The following is a 20,461-nucleotide window of genomic DNA, read 5'->3' as shown; positions in this document are numbered from 1 at the left end:
GTGAGGGGGGAAGGGCAAGGAGATTGTAAGCCCCTTTGAGTCTCCTGCAGGAGAGAAAGGGGGGATATAAATCCAAACTCCTCCTCCTCCTCCATCCCCCTCCCCCCCCCCGCCCACATCAAATAGGTTAGGCAGTTCCGGATCAGTGCTCCGAGTACATACTTGTGCTTCCGTGCACAACTAATCCCAATTTATTCAGGAATTATTGCCTTGGCGTGAGTGCCCTTTGGGTTCCCTTTTCACAGTTATTAATTTCTTGGATGTGTCTGAACTGTTCTGCTGGGTACATGATCTCACTTCAGTTGGATGTAAAACCTGATTTGCTTTCTCATTCAAATGCTTAGTCAGAGGTTGAAATGAGCCATCAGCATCCTTTCACCATGTCTGGTTTGATCCTGCCACGTCTCTCCCGCCCGGGATGTGGGATTCTTTCCTCATTCTCCCCTCCCTTTTCATTGCTGTGGTTGGATGGATTTTCTCACTCTTTACACCTTAGGTTTCCAAGCACGGCCTTATCTGCTCACGAAGCACCTTCTGTTGTAGTTCTGTCAGTGGTGTGGAATGTAGGTTATTTTGACCCTGGGGAAGGCCACCTTATCTCTAGAACTTGTGTCTGGACCGTGGGACTGCTGAGGGGCCATTCCCCACTTGGGAACAGGTAGTCAGTGATGGTGTTGCTGCATTTGTTTACATGCTTACAACATTAAGATTAAGAACTGTTGGTAGGAATATATATATATTCACACCGTTTCCGCAAAAATAAGACCTACCCCAAAAATAAGCCCTAGTTACAGATTCCCTGGCGCAGCTGATCTGGTCATGTGTAGGGGCACAAAAATAAGACATTCCCTGAAAATAAGCCCTAACGCAGCTTTTGGAGCAAAAATTAATACAGTGGAACCTCGGTTTTCATTGCCTTCGGTTTTCATTGGTTTCAGTTTTCATTGATTTTTTCAGTGAAAAATTTGTCTTGGTTTTCATTGATTTGCAGTAAGGTGCAGGGGTTTGTGGAGAAAAAACACCTGGACAAAGCTGTTGCAGGCCGTGTCTGCAACTTGTTTAATGACAATGCGTTGCCCCATTTCAGAGAAATCTTAAAGAGGCGTCAGAAACAGGCCTCTTTAGACAGGTTTCTGGTGCGACATTGGTCCACTGGCTCTGAAGCTGGTCCTAGTATTATTGTTTGTTACTGCTTTCAGCATTAAACACTATGTTTATTCACCCAAATATGTGTTTTTGGTATGTTTTTTGGAGTGCCTAGAACGGATTAATTGGATTTACATGGATTCCTATGGAAAAGTTTGCCCCAGTTTTCATCGGTTTCGGTTTTCATCGATTCCTTTCAGACGGCTTACCAACGAAAACCGAGGTTCCACTGTATGCTTAACTCTGTCCATTCTCAGGTTCAGTGTGACGGACGGACGGACGGGATGGACGGCATTTCTGGATTTGGACGGATGGATGGATTTGGATTTGGATGGACTTTGACTGGACTTGGATGGACGATGGATTTGATTTGACGGATTTGACGGATTTGGACGGATTTGACGGACGGATTTGACGGACGGGACGGATGGATTTGACGGACGGATGGACGGATTTGACGGACGGACGGGATTGGATTTGGATTTAATGGATTTATCGATTGATTTGACGGATGGACGGATGGATGTATTTGATGACGACGATAATTTTGGATGGATTGACTATCATTTACCATTTAATGGACTTTATGGATGGATGGATGGATGGATGGATGGATGGATGGATGGATGGATGGATGGATGGATGGATGGATGGATGGATGGATGGATGGATGGATGGATGGATGGATGGATGGATGGATGGATGGATTTTGTATACCGTCCTATCCCCGAAGGGCAAATCAAAGCTAAACAATTAAATTTCAATACAAATATATTACTGAATCCCTTTTAAAAACAGCGATTAGTACAAAATTTAAAGTCAAAGTCAAAGGCGCCCACGCACGCACACACACACGTCCAAATCAATGTAATATAATGGTACAGTAGGAGTAATTTAAAATATAGTTGCTATGAATAGTTTATGTACTAACTTAGAAAATCGTAAGAATCTAGAATAAGGATTGTTAAAAATTGCATTACGATGAAAATGCAAGGCTAGTAGGAAGTGAACCAGATGTATGCTTTGGTTTGTTTTGAAGATATATTCCAAGGAAAACCTCAGCAGCAACTGGGAGGTTTTCTGCCTATTCAAGGCAGATCCAGACATGCAGAAAAAAATTAATTGTACCCTTGAAGCCAGTGATGGGGTTGGGGGACACCAAAAATGAGGGAGAACGAGGAGTGTGAAATGAGCAGTTCAGGCTGTAGCCTCAGTGCCCATTTTCAAATAGGAGCTGGAAAAGGAGTCTGGACAGCAGTGAGATGCTGCACATTGGGAGGCATGCCCCCTCCCCCCGTATAAAATATTCTAGTCCTGGCATATACCTACCTGAGGCACCAGGAATCCTGGATCCAGGAATGAGACCCCTGTATTAACTGCATTGAGTCATGGCTGCCAAGTCTGGCAGCTCCAGGAAATTACGGGAATGGGTGCAGCAACTGCCTGTTTGGCACCTTCACCATCAGTCCTATGTAGGTCTCCTTAGAAGTAAGTCACCCTTTATTCAGTGGGGCTTACTGTGAGATAGGTGTGCAGAAGATTGTAGCCATAGAGATATCCATCTATCCATCTATCCATCCATCCATCCATCCATCCATCCTTCCTTCCTTCCTTCCTTCCTTCCTTCCTTCCTTCCTTCCTTCCTTCCTTCCTTCCTTCCTCCCTCCCTCCCTTCCTTCCTTCCTCCCTCCCTTCCTCCCTCACCTACCTCCCAGGGTGTTTGTTGTGAGGGGGGAAGGGCAAGGAGATTGTAAGCCCCTTTGAGTCTCCTACAGGAGAGAAAGGGAGGATATAAATCCAAACTCCTCTTCTTCCTTCCTTCCTTCCCTCCCTCCCTCCCTCCCTCCCTCCCTCCCTCATGCTGACATAAATGTTCATGGGCTACAGCCGTTTGTATTTTTCCTATTCCAATTAACATTATTTTGATTTTATTTATTTATTAGATTTAATAGGCCACCCCTCCCCTTTTTTGGGCTCAGGGCAGCTTACAAAATTAGCTGCTCTATGAATGCCCTCCCTTGCTCTATGCGACCTGCTGGAAAGGAAAGGACAGTGAAAGCATTTCAAGATGTTGTGGTTCAGCTGAAGCGGATGACTTGGCAGCTGGAGCCTTCCATCTAGACCTTAGCGGTTCCCCAGTGCAGGTGGAGGTGACCGCTTTTTGTTGCTGCTCTTCATTGTGCTGCATCTCCTTTTTTAAGCTCCCCCCTGACCCAGTTCTGCCAGGTGGAAAACTGCTTGCCTTTTAATTTCAGACACTATATTTTTTAAAAGAACTAATGGAGGCAAATTGCATCAGTGATGAGTTCCTTAAATTGTTTTGTAGTTAGAGAGAAACTTTGTGGTTAATGTAGAAGAAAACCCTTTTCTTGAGTGGAGACAAGTTTTGGGAGAAATCGAAATACGTTCTTTGGCAGGATTAAACTTACCTTATAAATAGTTTATAAAGCAGTACTGTGGCACGTTTACGCACTTTTAAGTATATATGTTTTTAATAAAAGCAAGGTTATGAATGTATTAAATACCAGAGAGAAAAAGAGCTAGAAACTGCTGTCCCCTATGCTACATTAGCATGAGTATCTAGTACTCCTGTATTTTGATAGATACTGTCATAATGCCACTAAGAAGCATATCTTCATATCTTTGGCAGCACATTATCATGAAGATTGCAATTTAATTGTGGACAATAAACACATCCTTGGACATATGCTGTATGTCTACATTGTACACAGGAATTATTATTGAATGCTTTTGATTGTTTTACACAAATCTCTTCATATCTTGGCTATGTACAACCTTGTCTTAAAAAGCTTTTTACTAATTCCAAAGGAGAAATGTTTCATGGGAGTCTTTTACAGTACTTCCCAAAATTTCCCAAACTTTTTCCATTGGAAATACTGGAGCAGCGGAAGTCCTCAGATATGAACACTGGCCATCTGTGCTTTCTCTCTGGAACCACTCATGCTTTCTTTGGCTGCAGAGCTGACTGGTCAGAGCGCAGGCAATAACACCTGCACTTGACAGGAGAAACCAGGAATTGTGCAAAGTCTACAAGCTGACCCTGGGTTTCACAAGCTACATGTTCAGAAACTACTGTTTAACCTTTAAGTTAAGAAGGATATTGACAAGCTGGAACGGGTCCAGAAGAGGGCAACCAAAATGGCAAAAGGTTTGGAGTCCGTGCCCTATGAGGAGGAGGAGAAGAAGGAGAAGAAGAAGAGTTTGGATTGATATCCCCCCTTTCTCACCTGCAGGAGACTCAAAGGGGCTTACAATCTCCTTGCCCTTCCCCCCTCACAACAAACACCCTGTGAGGTAGGTGGGGCTGAGAGAGCTCCGAGAAGCTGTGACTAGCCCAAGGTCACCCAGCTGGCGAGTGTGGAAGTGCACAGGCTAATCTGAATTCCCCAGATAAGCCTCCACAGCTCAGCCGGCAGAGCGGGGAATCAAACCCGGTTCCTCCAGATTAGATACACGAGCTCTTAACCTCCTACGCCACTGCTGCTCCAGCTCCAGAGACTTAGGGAGCTGGGGATGTTTAGTTTGGTGAAGAGAAGGTTAAGGGGGGACATGATAGCTATGTTTCAATATTTGAAGGGATGTCATGTTGATGAGGGAGCCAGCTCGTTTTCTGCTGCTCCAGAGACTAGGACCGGGAGTAATGGGTTCAAAGTGAAGGAGAAGAGATTCCACCTCAACATCAGGAAGAACTTCCTGACCGTCAGGGCTGTTTGACAGTGGAATGCACTACCTCAGAGGGTGGTGGAGTCTCCTTCTTTGGAGGTTTTTAAAGAGAAGCTGGATGGCCAGCTGTCAGGAGTGCTTTGACAGTGTGTTCCTGCATGGCAGGGGGTTGGACTGGATGGCCCTTGGGGGTCTCTTCCAACTCTATGATTCTATGTCTAATTTGAGCCTGTGTCTTTTTTTTTCTTCCGTGAGGGGCTTGTTGAGACATCTGTCATACCTAACTGGTGCGTTTTCTAGGCTACCGTTTTAGTGGCAGGGATTGAGTGGGTGGGCAGTCTTCATAGGCCGCAAAGCACCATGTCAGGGAGAAGGCAGCAGAGCCCCTAACATTCTAGTTTTCTTTTTGCAGGGAAGGTTGTCCAAATTTTGGGGAAGGGGGGGGCAGGCAAAAAGGCAGCCCCCATTTGCAGCTTAAGCTGAACTTGCTAATCAGCAGAGGCCAATCTACTGGAGGTCCCTGGCCCCTCCATGATGCGGCTGTCATCCACTTGGGCCAGGGCCTTGACGGCTCTGGCCCCGGCCTGGTGGAACGCTCTCCCTCCAGCTGTCCGGGCCCTGCGGGATCTCATCGGTGACTTTCCATGCGGGGCCTGTAAGAGCGCGAGGATTGTTCCGCCCGGGCCTTTGGAAGGGACCTCAGCAGCTTCGAGGGATGCCCCTCCCTTTATCCCTTTCTGCTATATAGGGGGGCCTTAACATCACCGGGACCCACTGCCCCCCCCTTCTCTGGGAGGGTTTAGGTTTTAAGTCAGGGTTTCGTGGGATGCCTGTACTCAGAAATAACTGCTGTTTTAAATGGGATTTTATAGTGATGGAGCGTAGATGTTAATTATAATTTTGATTCGCTCCTCTAGCTAATATATTATGATGTTTTTATGTATGATGTTTTATGTTGTACGCCGCCCAGAGCCCCTTCAGGATGGGGCAGTATATTAAGTCAAATAAATAAATAAATAAATAAATAAATAAATAAATAAATAAATAAATAAATAAATAAATTTTAAAAATATGTAAACCCAGAGTATGATTGTTGCTCCAACAAAGGGCAGATTATGCAGTTCAGCTTTAAATCTGCCCTTTGTTGGAGCAACAATCATACTCTGGGTTTACATATTTTTAAAATGCCTGTCTCAGTGGGAATTTTCATACGGGATGGAGAATGAAATCAGCAACACTCGACATGTGAAGATGCACATTCTCTGTTAGACCACTAACTTGTAAATGCGTAGAGAGGTATTTATGTATGTGATCTGACCTGGATGACCCAGGTTAGCCCCTTTTCATTTATTATTTCATTTCATTTATTAGTTTTATATACCGCCCTCCCCCTGAGGGCTCAGGGCGGTTTACAACAAGATTAAAACATACAGTAAAACATAATTTAAATATTAATTACATAAAAACAGAACCCATTTTAAAATGTGGACGGCATCTGGCTCCCCCCCCCCCCCCCCCCCCTTGTGCCCACGGGAGGCCAGATGACATGGTAGATGTATTTTTAATCAGGCTGACCAAACGCCTGGTGGAGCAGGTCCGTCTTGCAGGCCCTGCGGAAACTCTGTAAGTCCCGCAGGGCCCTGATCTCCCTAGGGAGCCTGTTCCACCAGATAGGAGCCAGGGCTGAAAAGGCCCTGCCCCTCTTCGAGGCCAGCCTGATCATTTTTGGGCCAGGGATCACGAGTAGGTCCTCCTCCAAGGAGCGGAGGGGCCTACCGGGGCAATATGGGGAGAGGCCGTCCCTCAGGTATGCCAGTCCGAGAAGATCTCAGAAGCTAAGCAGTGCTGGCTCTGGTGAATACTTGGATGGGAGACCGTCAAGGAAGTCCAGGGTCATGACGCAGAGGCAGGTAGTGGTAAACCACATCTGAACTAGAGTGTTGTGGGTTTTCCGGGCTGTATGGCCATGTTTCAGTAGCATTTTCTCCTGATGTTTCGCCTGCATCTGTGGCTGGCATATTCCGATTCAGCCACAGATGCAAGCAAAACGTCAGGAGAAAATGCAACTGGAACATGGCCATACAGCCCGGAAAACCCAGAACACTAGTGATTCCGGCTGTGAAAGCCTTCAACACCTCTGAACTTCTCTTGCCTGGAGAACCCTATGGGGTAGTCTAATTTGGATGAAGTTTGATGGCACTTTCTACCACACTGATGTACGTAAAAATGTTCTGTTTCTTCCTCCCAGCCCCAGGTCCTGGGATATTTACCAACACTGCTGGATTACATAAATTTGCAGACATAATTCAGGTAAATCTCTGTTTCCTCATGTATACATGACAAAGACTGGGGTGGGGAGGGGCGCTGTCGAGAGAAGATTATGATCGTTGTGTTAAAATCCACAGCAGTTCCACCTTGGAGTAGTGAGTGATCCCCATGATTCATGTGAACGAGGGGCAAAGTGATGATTAAGGACACTCCCTCAATGTCCTTTCGACTCAAGGCATCTTCCAATAGAGATTTAAACTAAAATAACCCCCCTGAATACCCTCCTTAAAAGATGTGCACTGTGCCTGCTCCCTTAAGAGCCCTGGCAAACCAGGAAGCTTTGGTGCACCCCTGAAGTTCTCCTCTCTTCTTCAGGGAGACCATTCCACAGTGTGGGGGCTGCAATGGTGAAAGCCTGGTTTGCGACTGATGCCAAGTGGGCTTCCCTAGCTCAGGGGACAACAAACAAAACCTTGGCCCTCCTTGATCTGAGATTACAAAGGCCTTAGCAGACCAGGTGCTCAGGAGCAGCAGCAGAAGGCCATTGCTTTCACATCCTGCCTGTGAGCTCCCAGAGGCACCTGGTGGGCCCCTGCAAGTAACAGAGTTCTGGACTAGATGGACTCTGGTTTGATCCACCAGGCTCTTTTCTTATGTTCTTAACCTTTATCAGGCATAAGTTACTCACACAGTAAAAACATAGAATGATCTCATAAGGCCAGGGCCTGTAATAAGTTCTGGGCAGCCTTCTCCAGAATGTAAGGATCGTCACTGTTCCAAAGTCGCATGATAAGCATAAGCACGAGCATTTTATTGTCATTGTGCACGCACAACGAAATTCACAGCAGCATTCCTCGATGCACACAATTTCAGACTCATACCCCATCCTCACTTTCCCCTTCCTCCACCCATCCCTACACAGCCCCAGACACATCAACACGAAGCCGCGGAGTTTAGCATCGCCACAGCTCTAGAGTAGAAGCTGTCTCTAAGCCCCTTTGTCCTAGTTTTGATAGACCTGTATCGCCTGCCAGATGGTAACAGTTCAAAAAGAGAGTGTGCTGGATGAGACGGGTCTGTCAGAATATTTTGGGCTTTCTTGAGGCTTCGGGAATTGTAGAGTTCTTCCAAGGAGGGGAGAGGGCAGCCGATGATCCTCTGTGCAGTAGTGATCACCCTTTGGAGCGCCTTCCTATCTGCCACTGTGCAGCTGGAGAACCATACACAGATGCAGTAGGTGAAGACGCTCTCTATAGCACAGCGGTAAAAGGACACCAGGAGTTTTCCATCCAGTTGTTGTATTCTTAAAAGTCTCAGATAGTACAGTCTTTGCTGGGCCTTCTTAACCACCGCGGCAGTCTGTACGCCCCAGGTCAGGTCCTCTTTAATAGATCGGCTTTGAGAACCGTTCGTCTTAGACAGGAAAAGAACAGCCATCTCTAAGCAGAGAGTATTTTGGGCAAATAAACAAGACGTGTTCAAGAGTTTCAACAGAGCTCAAGCAATTTGTGCAGACTCTATCCGGCAGGGGTATATTACAGAAATGTTCCTGTTGCAGAGCTGATGGAAAAGTATTACATCTGGCCCTTGTCAATGCCCACCTTTGTCTGGGGTCAGTTAGATGGTACAGATATTTAGCAATATGTCCTGGTTTTGGCATAATACCAAAGTGGAGTGGGGCGCATGAGGTCGTAGCACAGCTGAGAAGATATTGGGGTGTTGTGTTGTTTCCGGGCTGTATGGCTGTGTTCTAGAAGATGCCAGCCACAGATGCAGGCGAAGATGCCAGCCACAGATGCCAGCCACAGATGCAGGCGAAGATGCCAGCCACAGATGCCAGCCACAGATGCAGGCGAAGATGCCAGCCACAGATGCCAGCCACAGATGCGGGTGAAACGTCAGAAGATGCCAGCCACAGATGCGGGCGAAACGTCAGGAGAAAATGCTGCTAGAACACGGCCAGACAGCTCGGAAACCACACAGCACCCCAGTGATTCCTGCCGCGAAAGCCTTCGACGATACGTTAAAGAAGATATTAAAGCAGATGATACCAAATTATGTAGGGTGGTGAGAACCACAAAGGATTGCGAAGAGCTCCAAGCGGACCTTGATAAATTAGGTGAGTGGGCCCAGAAATGGCAAATGCAGTTCAATGTAGCAAAATGTAAAGTGATGCACATAGGGGCAAAAAATCCAAACTTCACATACACGCTACAGGGGTCAGTGCTATCAGTCACAGACCAGGAAAGGGATTTAGGCGTCTTAGTTGATAGTTCCATGGGAATGTCAATTCAATGCATGGCAGCTGTAAAAAATGCAAACTCTATGCTGGGGATTATTAGAAAAGGAATTGATAATAAAACTGCAAAGATTGTCATGCCCTTATATAAAGCAGTGGTGCGACCGCACTTGGAGTACTGTGTCCAGTTCTGGTTGCCGCATCTCAAAAAAGGATATTTGAGGAGATAGAAAAAGTGCAGAGAGAAGGGCAACAAAGGATGATTGAGGGACTGGATCACTGCTTCCCTATGAGGAGAAGGCTGCAGCGTTTGGGACTCTTGCTAGATTTGGAAGGCGTCTGAGGGGGGATATGATTGAAGTCTACAAAATTATGCATGGGGTAGAAAATGTTGACAGAGAGAAATTTTTCTCTCTTTCTCACAATACTAGAACCAGGGGGCACTCATTGAAAATGCTGGGGGGAAGAATTAGGACTAATAAAAGGAAACACTTCTTCACGCAACGTGTGATTGGTGTTTGGAATATGCTGCCACAGGAGGTGGTGATGGCTACTCACCTGGATAGCTTTAAAAGGGGCTTGGACAGATTGATGGAGGAGAAGTCGATTTATGGCTACCAATCTTGATCCTCCTTGATCTGAGATTGCAAATGCCTTAGCAGACCAGGTGATCGGGAGCAACAGCCGCAGAAGGCCATTGCGTTCACATCCTACATGTGAGCTCCCAAAGGCACCTGGTGGGCCACTGCGAGTAGCAGAGAGCTGGACTAGATGGACTTTGGTCTGATCCAGCTGGCTTGTTCTTATGTTCTTATATTGTTGTTCTAGTTCAGGGAACAGCCAGCAGGTGGCAGCCTAACAGCAGCTGTACGTTCATAAAAGTTGGGATGAAAACTTTTTGTGTTACTAAAAAAGCCCCAAAGGCTGAGTGTGTGTAGAACCGCTGTGCAAGAAGAGGAAGCAAAATGTTCATCTGGTGCCACACTGCGGCACCTATTTTTACATTGTTAAAAAACTTATTTCTTAAAGGAAAAAAAAACAGGAAAAGGGGAGAGGGAACCCTTCAAAATCAGCAACTATTTTTTAAAAAGAGAGTAAGAAATCTCCCTCTCCCAAAAATTGTAGAACTTGAGGGCATCCAGTGAAGCTGACGGGCTGTAGATTCGGAACAAACAAAAGGAAATACTTCTTTATTCACCAAGTGATTTAAAATGTGGCATTCGTTGCAAGAAGGTGTAGTGATGGCCACTGGTGTAGATAGGTTTAAAAGAGGATTAGTTTCACGGAGGAGAGACCTAGCTACATTCAAACAATACAGTGGCATAGTGGCTAAGAGCAGATGCAGTCTATCTGGAGGAACCGGGTTTGATTCCCTGCTCTGCCGCTTGAGTTGTGGAGGCTTATCTGGGGAATTCAGATTAGCCTGTACACTCCCACACACGCCAGCTGGGTGACCTTGGGCTAGTCACAGCTTCTCGGAGCTCTCTCAGCCCCACCTACCTCACAGGGTGTTTGTTGTGAGGGGGGAAGGGCAAGGAGATTGTCAGCCCCTTTGAGTCTCCTGCAGGAGAGAAAGGGGGGATATAAATCCAAACTCCTCCTCCTCCTCTTCCTCCTCCTCCTCCTCCTCCTCCTCCTCCTCCTCCTCTTCTTCTTCTTCTTCTTCTTCTTCTTCTTCTTCTTCTTCTTCTTCTTCTTCTTCTTCTTCTTCTTCTAAATGGATGTTGAAGAATTATGCAGTCCCTCCCCTCCAGCGTGGTGTAGTGGTTAAGAGATCTGCAGAACCAGGTTTGATTCCCCACTCCGCCCCATGAGCAGTGGACTCTAATCTGGTGAACCAGGTTTATTTCCCCACTCTTCCACATGAAGGCTGCTGAGTGACATTGGGCCAGTCACAGTTCTCTCAGAACTCTCTTAGCCTCACCTTCCTCACAAGGTGTCTTTTGTGGGAAGGGGAAGGAGTTTGTAAGCCTCTTTGAGACTCCTTACAGGAAAGGTGCAGTAGAAATCCAAACTCCTCCTCCTCCTCTTCTTCTTCCTCCTCCTCCTCTTCCTCCTCCTCCATGTACCTCAGACAAATTAAGATTGCATTCATGCAAGGGTTGGGTTCATCTCTTGTGCTTGAGTCCATAGTTCATCTTTATAGTAGTACTTTCTGGGGAAAGGACAGAAGTAAAATGCAAACTTCCACGACTTTTTGCAACGTTGTGGGACAGGTCCCGTTAGAAACCATTGGTGCACATATTTCTTGTATACCTTTTTGAGATCTTTATGTAGTTTGTCTAACATACCGCTAGGAGGAGCTGGCTCTCCAGTCTGTGATTCACTTCACAGGCATGGATAAGAATTGCGTTTACAAATTTGTGCTGCTTATTGGGACAGTGTTATATATGGGGCCTTGTAGAACAGTACAGATCTCTGCACAAAGTGTTTTATAATTCTGACACCTAACGCCACAACTGTAGGGCCCAAAACTAGAATTTAGTTTGGAATAGTACTAGAAAGATTAAAGCGTTATTTTCCTGTGATATAACCTTTACCCTCACTATAGAAAGCTGACAGTTTTCTGTGTTAACGCTGCTTTAAAATATACAACGCAGAATGTTCTTTTCTTTTATAAACATACGGTAGTTTGATTTAAAACTGTGTAACCTTTTTAGAAAGGCCACTAAGGTGTTTATTTGTACCAGTGATGAATCAGTTATTTAACTGTGCAAGAATATATCCTGTTCTACTCTGATGATTGAAACGTCAGAGAGACCCCTTTTGTGGTTTTACATTTCACAACTAAGCCCATTCTGAAATGTAGATTGCACAAATGGGAGAACGCAACTCATAACATAACAGGGTTGATAGAGCATCAGTGGAAACTGAGTGACGGATATTCTTTTGGTCTTGGGCCATAACTCTGACGGAGTGTTTTGATAGCAGGAGAATAACAACACAGAGTGTACAGTTTATGGTTTTCCGGACAAAAGTGATGTTATCAATGAGGTCTCAGTGATGCACCCCTTACGACCCGTGAACTTCTATCAATGCCTGCATCTCGCTTCTGTAATTTCCTCCCAACCTCCAGAATCTAGCAGAAGATTATTTGTATTCTGTTCTGCAGCAGGATAAAACCTTTCCCATCTTTCCCCCTTATTTACATCTTATCTCGCCTCTAAAGTCTTTTTTGGGATTTTGGGCTTTGGGGATTTTTATTGTGACGGAAAGTGGCCTCAACAGTATCACAAGAAGAATGCTGGCGGTTACAGTCTGTTCCTTTGCAAGGGGGCTTGAAAACATCAGCGCGTGACCCTTGTGTTACCCAGGGTGGAGACACGGTCTCTCAACCATGTGGGGAAATTAGCTTTAGAGCAGACTGCTTGTTAATGTTGCAAGAGGTTGCCCAAGGGACCTTTAGTATTGGTGTATGCGAAGATCAGCTCTCATAAGAAAAATCCACAGAAAGGAACCTGATGCAAATTTGACAGTCTTTATTGTAAGGATAAGGGGTCCACAAGCATCTGATTCAGGCCCTTTCCGCATGGGCGGAATACGGCGCCCTGGGGACGGCAAAAACGCCGTCCCCAGGGAGCCGTTCGCACAGGGGGCGCAGCTGCTTCGCAGCCGCGCTGCCCGAGTGGCGTGAAGCCCCGTTTTCCAACCTCGCTTCCCCAGCGAGGTTTTTGGAGAACGGCGGCTTGGAGGCAGCTTGGAGCCGCTGCCGTATGAACGGCAGCGGCCCCACGGCGCCTTCCCTCTCCCCATGTCTGGGCGACCTACCTGTCCTGCGGCCCTCCGGCGCGTCGCTGAGGCCTACAGGGACAAACGCCCCTCTGCCCACTGTGACTCTGGAAGGCGGTCGGCAGAGCAGGAGCAGCGTGTCCCCACAGCACCGGCGATGTGCCGAAGGAGCATTTTACAGGTAAGTCGGCCTGACGATGGCGCAGCTCTGCGCCGTCGTCCCAGGAGATTCTGGGACCGTTCATGCAAACGGTCCCAGAGGGGTCGGGTCGGCGTAGATGACCCCTTCCGCCACCGTGCAGAAACAGCCTTTGTTCAGCAAACATGCACTCACAGAGTTCCTAAGATATGGATACATGCATCTGTGCATGTATTTTCATCTGTAATTTTTGGAATTGCTGCTATAATGTATTTTAATGAATTTTAATGTTTTATTGCTATATTGTATTATGAGATCTTGTATTGCATTTGTTTTATGTCTCATTGTACACCGCCCAGAGCCCTTCGGGGGTTGGGTGGTCTATAAAGCCAGATAGATAGATAGATAGATAGATAGATAGATAGATAGATAGATAGATAGATAGATAGATAGATAGATAGATAGATAGATAGATAGATAGATTGATTGATTGATTGATTGATTGATTGATTGATTGATTGATTGATTGATTGATTGATTGATTGATTACTAGAAATAGGATCTGGGGGTATATGGGTAATACAACCTGATATTGAAGAGGAGATCCACGGATCAGAGCCAAACGGCCAGCATCTGATTCTGGGGGTTGTTGCACGCATGGTTACAGGAACAAAAATTGAGAGGTGTCAATGGTGCTGGAGGAACGTTTCCGGGGGTGGGGGGCGGGTAGGATCTTTACAGGGTAAGAATCCGCCTCAGGGTGTCAGGACAGCCTTTGGAGGATGGCTGGACAACCTCTGGGAGGTGTCTGGGTGGATCCCTTAGATCCTTCCACTCATTGGAGGGAAACTTACTGAAGATCCCTGGCCTGAAGGATGTCCGGCTAGCTTCCACAAGGAAGCAACAAGAACCGCGTTACACACGAGGCAGTGGCTGTTTGGTTTCAACTCATTATAATGTAATAGTATATCATTCAGACAGTCTAATGCTGTATCTTATCAGTGTTAAACATTTTGTAATCTTATCAGAATAATCCAAAAACTGTATACATGATAATATTATCATGAATGACCATGATTATGAATGAAACTAATTTGTGACTGCACTGCATATAGTAGTTGAATTTTGATTGGAAAGCTATCTATATGATTGATCTATAATAGAAAATATTTGTGAATGAAAGCAATTCCTGTATGTTTTGCATACAGTTTTTGGATTATTCTGATTACAAAATGTTTAACACTGATAAGATACAGCATTAGACTGTTTGAATGATATACTATTACAGTGGTGGCGAACCTATGGCACGAGTGCCAGAGGTGGCACTCAGAGCCCTCTTTGTGGGCACGCGCGCACAGAGTTCATCACCCCCCCCCCCTCGCACACATCTAGGCTGTCCTGGGCCGCTGGGCACAATGCCCCGCGGCGAGCAGGGAGCACTCGGCTGGCGGGCCTGGTGCCTGTGCTCTGGGTGGCTGATGCCCGGGGGTGGGGGGCGAGGAGGCGAAGATGCTAGAGAGGCGCAGAGTGGTGCACGCGGGACTTGCTGGAGGCTGGAGCAGGCTGGCCCCTGCTCGAGCGGGTGGGGCGGAGGCAGAGGGGTGGGGTGGGGTGGGGGCACTGGAGCAGCACAGGGCACAGCAGCAGGTGCACACAGGACTAAAACGTCAGTATGCAGGTTAAATTGCCGTGTTTGCGATAAATAAGTGGGTTTTGGGTTGTAATTTGGGCACTCGGTCTCGAAAAGGTTTGCCATCGCTGTACTATTACGTTAAATTGAGTTGAAACCAAACAGCCTCTGCCTCGTGCGTAACGTGGCTCTTGTTGCTTGCTTAGTCGTTACATGTGTTCTTTCTGTGTTGCCGGCTTCCACAAGGGCCAGGACTTTTTCGGCCCTGGCCCCTACCTGGTGGAATAAGCCCCCTCGTGAGATCAGGGCTCTGCAGGATTTAAGTTCTGCAGGGCCTGCGAGACCCAGCTTTTCCACCAGGCGTTCCCATCTAGCCAGCCGGCCTGACCATTACGATCACTGGCCTCCCGTGGGTGGATTGCGGGATGGGGGGTTGTCACCATCTGCGGCTGGGTTGTTTGTGGGGAAAGGAATCACCAGAGCAGTGCGTGATGAAGGCGGCTGTGCAGGAAACTCAAGAAGAGGAACTGTGGCTCAATAACAGCATGTGCTGGGCATGTGGAAGACCCGGGTTCAATCCTCGGCATCTCCAGTTGAGGATCAGAACGGCCAAAAGGGCTTCGCTTTGTGTTCTGCCGGGACAGAGGGAAACATTTTTTGGTCTTTTATCTCTTGCTACATTACTAATCGTCTAGACAAGTTGGAAGTGAAACCGTTCGATGAGACTTGCAATATAAAAGCTTCTTTTATACTCAAGTTCTTGTAATGTTGTCAGATGCATGCCATGGGCACAAGCCCTTATTGTTGGTAACTTGTCTGACTGATTTAGCGTAGGATAACAGACCAGTCATTCAGCTGTACACAATGGGAATGTTGTTTAATATTCTGTTTGGCCATGGTGTACTTTTTTAGACACCCCCACTCCCCAACTAATGTTTCCTCCTCCGATATTTATCTGGAATAAATTGAAGGTCCTTCAAACGGTGTACTTAAAAAAAAAATTTTAATAGAATCATAGACTTGGAAGATACCCCAAGGGCCATCAAGTCCAACCCCCTGCAATGCAGAAACACACAATTAAAGCACTCCTGACAGATGGCTATCCAGCCTCTCTTAAAAAAACCTCCAAAGAAGGAGACTCCACCACATTCCTTCACCTTGAACCCATAACTCCTGGTCCTGGTCTCTGGAGCAGCAGAAAACAAGCTTTCTCCCTCACCAACGTGACATCCCTTCAAATATCTAAACATGGCTATCATGTCACCTCTTAACCTTCTCTTCACCAAACTAAACATAGCACCTCTCATGGAGAGGCTGTGTCTCATTTGTTGAGCACCTGTTTTGCAGGGAGGGAGGTCAGTCCTCAGCATCTGCACTTAAAGGCTAGGTAGCAAGGTATAGGAAAGGCCTCTACCTGAAACTCTGGGATACAGTTGTCGGTCAGAATAGACTGTCATAAGCGTGATAGACCAATGGTCTGATTGAACATATGGTCCCTTAATATGTTCACCATTAACTTTGTAAGCAGTGGTATCTAAGGCAGTTTGAGGGCTTCAGAGGAACTTCAGAAGACCTCTGGTGGATAAGACCAGTGGTCCATCCAGCCCAGCATCTTGTCCCACATAGTGGCCAACCAGTTCCTCTAGAGGGCCAACAACAGTGCATAGAGGCTGAGGCCTCCATCAGAACCTCAGAAGAACTCTGGTGGATAAGACCAGTGGTCCATCTAGTCCAGCATCATGTCCCACATAGTGGCCAACCAGTTCTCCAGAGGGCCAACAATTGGGACTGGACGGCCCTTGTGGTCTCTTCCAACTCTTTGATTGTATGATTCTATCCTCTTTTAAAGCCATTTCTCTTAGGGGCCCTCACACATCCATCAGCTGTGAATGCCACTAATAGTTTTTGTCCTCCAGTATATAGGGTGGCTTCCACAAGGGCCAGGACTTTTTCGGCCCTGGCCCCTAACTGGTGGAATAAGCACCCATCAGCTGTGAATGCCACTAATAGTTTTTGTCCTCCAGTATATAGGGTGGCTTCCACAAGGGCCAGGACTTTTTCGGCCCTAGCTAGCCCCAGTAGATATGGACTGCAGATCACTTTCTGGCCCACTTAGTAACCAACTCCTGAAGCACCGGCCCCTTCCTGGGAATAGGCTTTGAAAGTCACAAATAATTGTTAGTTAGAAATTTTCCCAAAGCACTGCCCCCTCACTCCCAACCCAGACACATTTACTTGTTGCTGAGTGGATTGTGCCACGGAGTTGCCGTCCAAATACCACACCCCCATTTCATTTTTTAAAATTATACCCACAACATGGAACAACTGTATAACAGGTGTTACTGTCTTTCAGTTTAGTTTCCAAGACAGTATTTGTGATGAATTCCATTAGTAAATAGGATTATCAAATCGTAGTAGAATAACTGTCCCGGTTCTCACCCAGGGGTCTATCTCTTCCTTAATATGCTTTCAGCTCAGTTCAGGGGCGTACGCCCAGGTGAACATATGGGGTCAAAAGTCCCTGGGCTGCAGCAATTTAGACACATGGGGGGGTGAAAAATTGCCCCCCGCACCCCTCCTTACACTGACTTCAAGACCTGGTGCAAAAAAAGTTGTTTGGTTGTGGTGGGGAAGGGGCTGACCGCCCATATACAGTGCAGTGACTGGAAATCTCAGATTTTGCACCGGGCTGTATTTTCCCCAGATATGCCTCTAGCTCAGTTGCAATGTTGAATGCCTCGAAAGAGAAATGGGTCAACTGCCAAAAATACCTCTTGCTTCAGAATTGCTTATTGGGGGAGCCTCAGTGGATTCCTGTTCCATTTACATTCCTGTTTCCTCCCCTCTGTCTCTTGCCTAGATGATCTTTAACGTCACTTCAGAAGGAACTTCCGGCTTGCCACCGGGCTGCTCAGTATCCACTTATTATAAGGTATGTCTGGACAGTCTGAGGCACATCAAGTACGTTTGCTCAAAAGTAAGAATTCACAGATCCTTGTGTTGCCGTTTGAGTGGGTCTATCAGGAAAAGGTTGCTTAGGTTGCAATTAAATGGGAGTTGTATGCGCTAGTTCACAGTTCTCAGAAACGTTTTAGCAGTGTCACAGGTGTGCCACTTCACACACCCAGGAGCAGCAGTGGCGTAGGAGGTTAAGAGCTCGTGTATCTAATCTGGAGGAACCGGGTTTGATTCCCAGCTCTGCCGCCTGAGCTGTGGAGGCTTATCTGGGGAATTCAGATTAGCCTGGGCACTCCCACACACGCCAGCTGGGTGACCTTGGGCTAGTCACAGCTTCTCGGAGCTCTCTCAGCCCCACTTACCTCACAGGGTGTTTGTTGTGAGGGGGGAAGGGCAAGGATATTGTAAGCCCCTTTGAGTCTCCTACAGGAGAGAAAGGGAGGATATAAATCCAAACTACTACTCCTCTTCTTCTCCTCCTTTTCCTTTTCCTCCTCCTCCTCCTTCTCCTTCTTCTCTGTCTTTCAATGCAATCCTATGCAGAGTTACTCCAGTCTAACTCAATTCAAAACAGTGGTTTTGCACTGGAGTAGCTCAACATAGGAAGGCACTGTTTGTTGTCTAACCTTGTTTGCAGTTCTCTCGATAACCTGATCGTGGCTCTAAAACGTAGTAGATCATATTAAACTGATAAGAACGGATTGATTTTTATTCAGAGAATGTTTAAAATACATGTTTATATTTTAAAAAATGTATACAGAGCAAATACAGACAGTTCCTGGAAATGTGGGTGAATATTACTACACTTGATCTTAAGCCAAAAGGTGCAATGAGCTAAATATCTTGGGTTGTTAACCAGAGGCGTAGCTACCATGGGGACATCTGGGGACAAGCGCCCCGGGCGCCACGTGGTGGGCGGAAAAATTGCAGGTTCGTTAGTGGCTTTTTCTATTTTCCAGGGTTTTTCCCATTTTTGGCCTGCAGGGGGCACAGCTTTTAGGCTAGCAGCACCAAAATTTCAGACTATTGTCAGGTGACTCTCCTGATGATACCAGCCAAGTTTGGTGCAGTTTGGTTCAGGGGGTCCAAAGCTATGGACCCCCAAAATGGGTGACCCCATACTCCATTGTTTCCAATGGGAGCTAATAGTAAATGGGGCTACCATTTTGAGGGTCCATAACTTTGGATCCCCTGAATCAAACTTCACTAAACCTTGGTGGTACCATAAGGATAGTCTCCTGCTGATACCACCCAGGTTTGGTGAAGGTTGGTTCAGGGGGTCCAAAGTTATGGACCCCCAAAAGGGGTGCTCCATCCCCCATTCCAATGGGAGCTAATGGTAGATGGGGCTACCCTTTTGAGGGTCCATAACTTTGGGCTTCCTGAACCAAACTTCACTAAACCTGGGTGGTTTAATCAGAAGAGTCTTCTGAAGATAGCCTAAAAGTTTGGTACTGTTAGCTTAAACATTGCTCCCCTGACAGGCACCCTCAAATTTTCCCCAGGTTCTCTCTTTAAATCCACCTCCTTTGGAGTGGATTTAAAGGGAGAATCTGGGCTCCCTAGATTAAAAAAACATTGAAAGTATTGTTGAAGGCTTTCAAAAACCAGATTCAACTGGTAGTTGTGAGTTTTACAGGCTGTGTAGCCGTGGTCTGATAGATCTTGTTCCTAACGTTTCGCCTGAATCTGTGGCTGGCATCTTCAGAGGTGTATCACAGAGAGAAGTCTGTTATAAGAGAAGGCTGGACACAGTGTATAATAGACTTCTCTCTGTGATACACCTCTGAAAATACCAGCCACAGATGCAGGTGAAACATTAGGAACAAGATACACCAGACCACGGCCACACAGCCCAGAAAACCCACAATAACCAACATTGAAAATGATGCTGTTTGGGGTGGGGAATCTACCCTGAAACAGCATCACTTTCAATGTTGTTTAAACTAGGGAGCCCAGAGTATCCCCTTAAGGTGGATTTAAAAGGAGAATCTGGGCTCTGTAGTTTAAACAACATTAACAGTGATGCTGTTTCAGGGTGGATTCCCCGTCTTCAAAAAATAGCATCACTTTCAATGTTGTTTAAACTAGGGAGCCCTGGGTGTGTTCAGATTTGTGTGTTGGGCCATGTTCTATAATGCGATGGTGACTTTGAGATGACCTGGTGCAAAAAATGTTGTTTGGTCGTGGTGGGGGAGGAATGCTGCCCAAATTGGGGGGGGGGGGGGCGCAGAACTCAGATTTTGCCCTGGGCTCCATTTACCCTAGCTACACCCCTGTTGTTAACTGAACCCCAACAGAGGTGGATTACTACAAAGGCTAGATGTAATACTCCAGCATCTGCTGTGACAAAGGGTCGCTATTTATCCATCCCTCTCCAGGACTGAGTTTGTCCACATTGTAAGAACCAAGTGGACACCCTTAAGCATATTATACTTGACTGTCCAAACTGTGAATATTAGAAATTTCTCTCACTCCCTGGCTCTAGACAAAACTGCAAGTTTTATTGTGTGGTTCTTGTTAAACAGTTCAGATGTCGTGGTGTTGGGAAAAGTATCAAAATTTATCTTGAGTTTTGTAACTAGTTTTATGCTTAGTTCTGTTCCTCTGTTTGTTCTGATTACAATCTTGTCGTGTAAACTTTTAAACGTTTGTCAAAACACTAGAG

The 20,461-nt window shown here is 46.4% G+C and overlaps 1 protein-coding gene across 1 annotated transcript in view; it reads left to right on the top strand.

Moving 5' to 3' along the window:
* The window catches only part of RTEL1 (regulator of telomere elongation helicase 1), a 150,158-nt gene that overhangs the window by 41,673 nt on the left and 88,024 nt on the right, over positions 1-20,461 (top strand). Inside the window, exons 14-15 of the mRNA XM_048497934.1 lie at positions 7,079-7,140; positions 17,696-17,767. Coding sequence (XP_048353891.1) covers positions 7,079-7,140; positions 17,696-17,767 — 134 coding nt within the window. The remainder of the gene's footprint in view (positions 1-7,078; positions 7,141-17,695; positions 17,768-20,461) is intronic.

The sequence above is a fragment of the Sphaerodactylus townsendi genome, linkage group LG05 (genome assembly GCF_021028975.2).
Source record: "Sphaerodactylus townsendi isolate TG3544 linkage group LG05, MPM_Stown_v2.3, whole genome shotgun sequence".
Taxonomy (NCBI): domain Eukaryota; kingdom Metazoa; phylum Chordata; class Lepidosauria; order Squamata; family Sphaerodactylidae; genus Sphaerodactylus; species Sphaerodactylus townsendi.
This window is presented reverse-complemented; position numbering and strand designations above follow the sequence as displayed.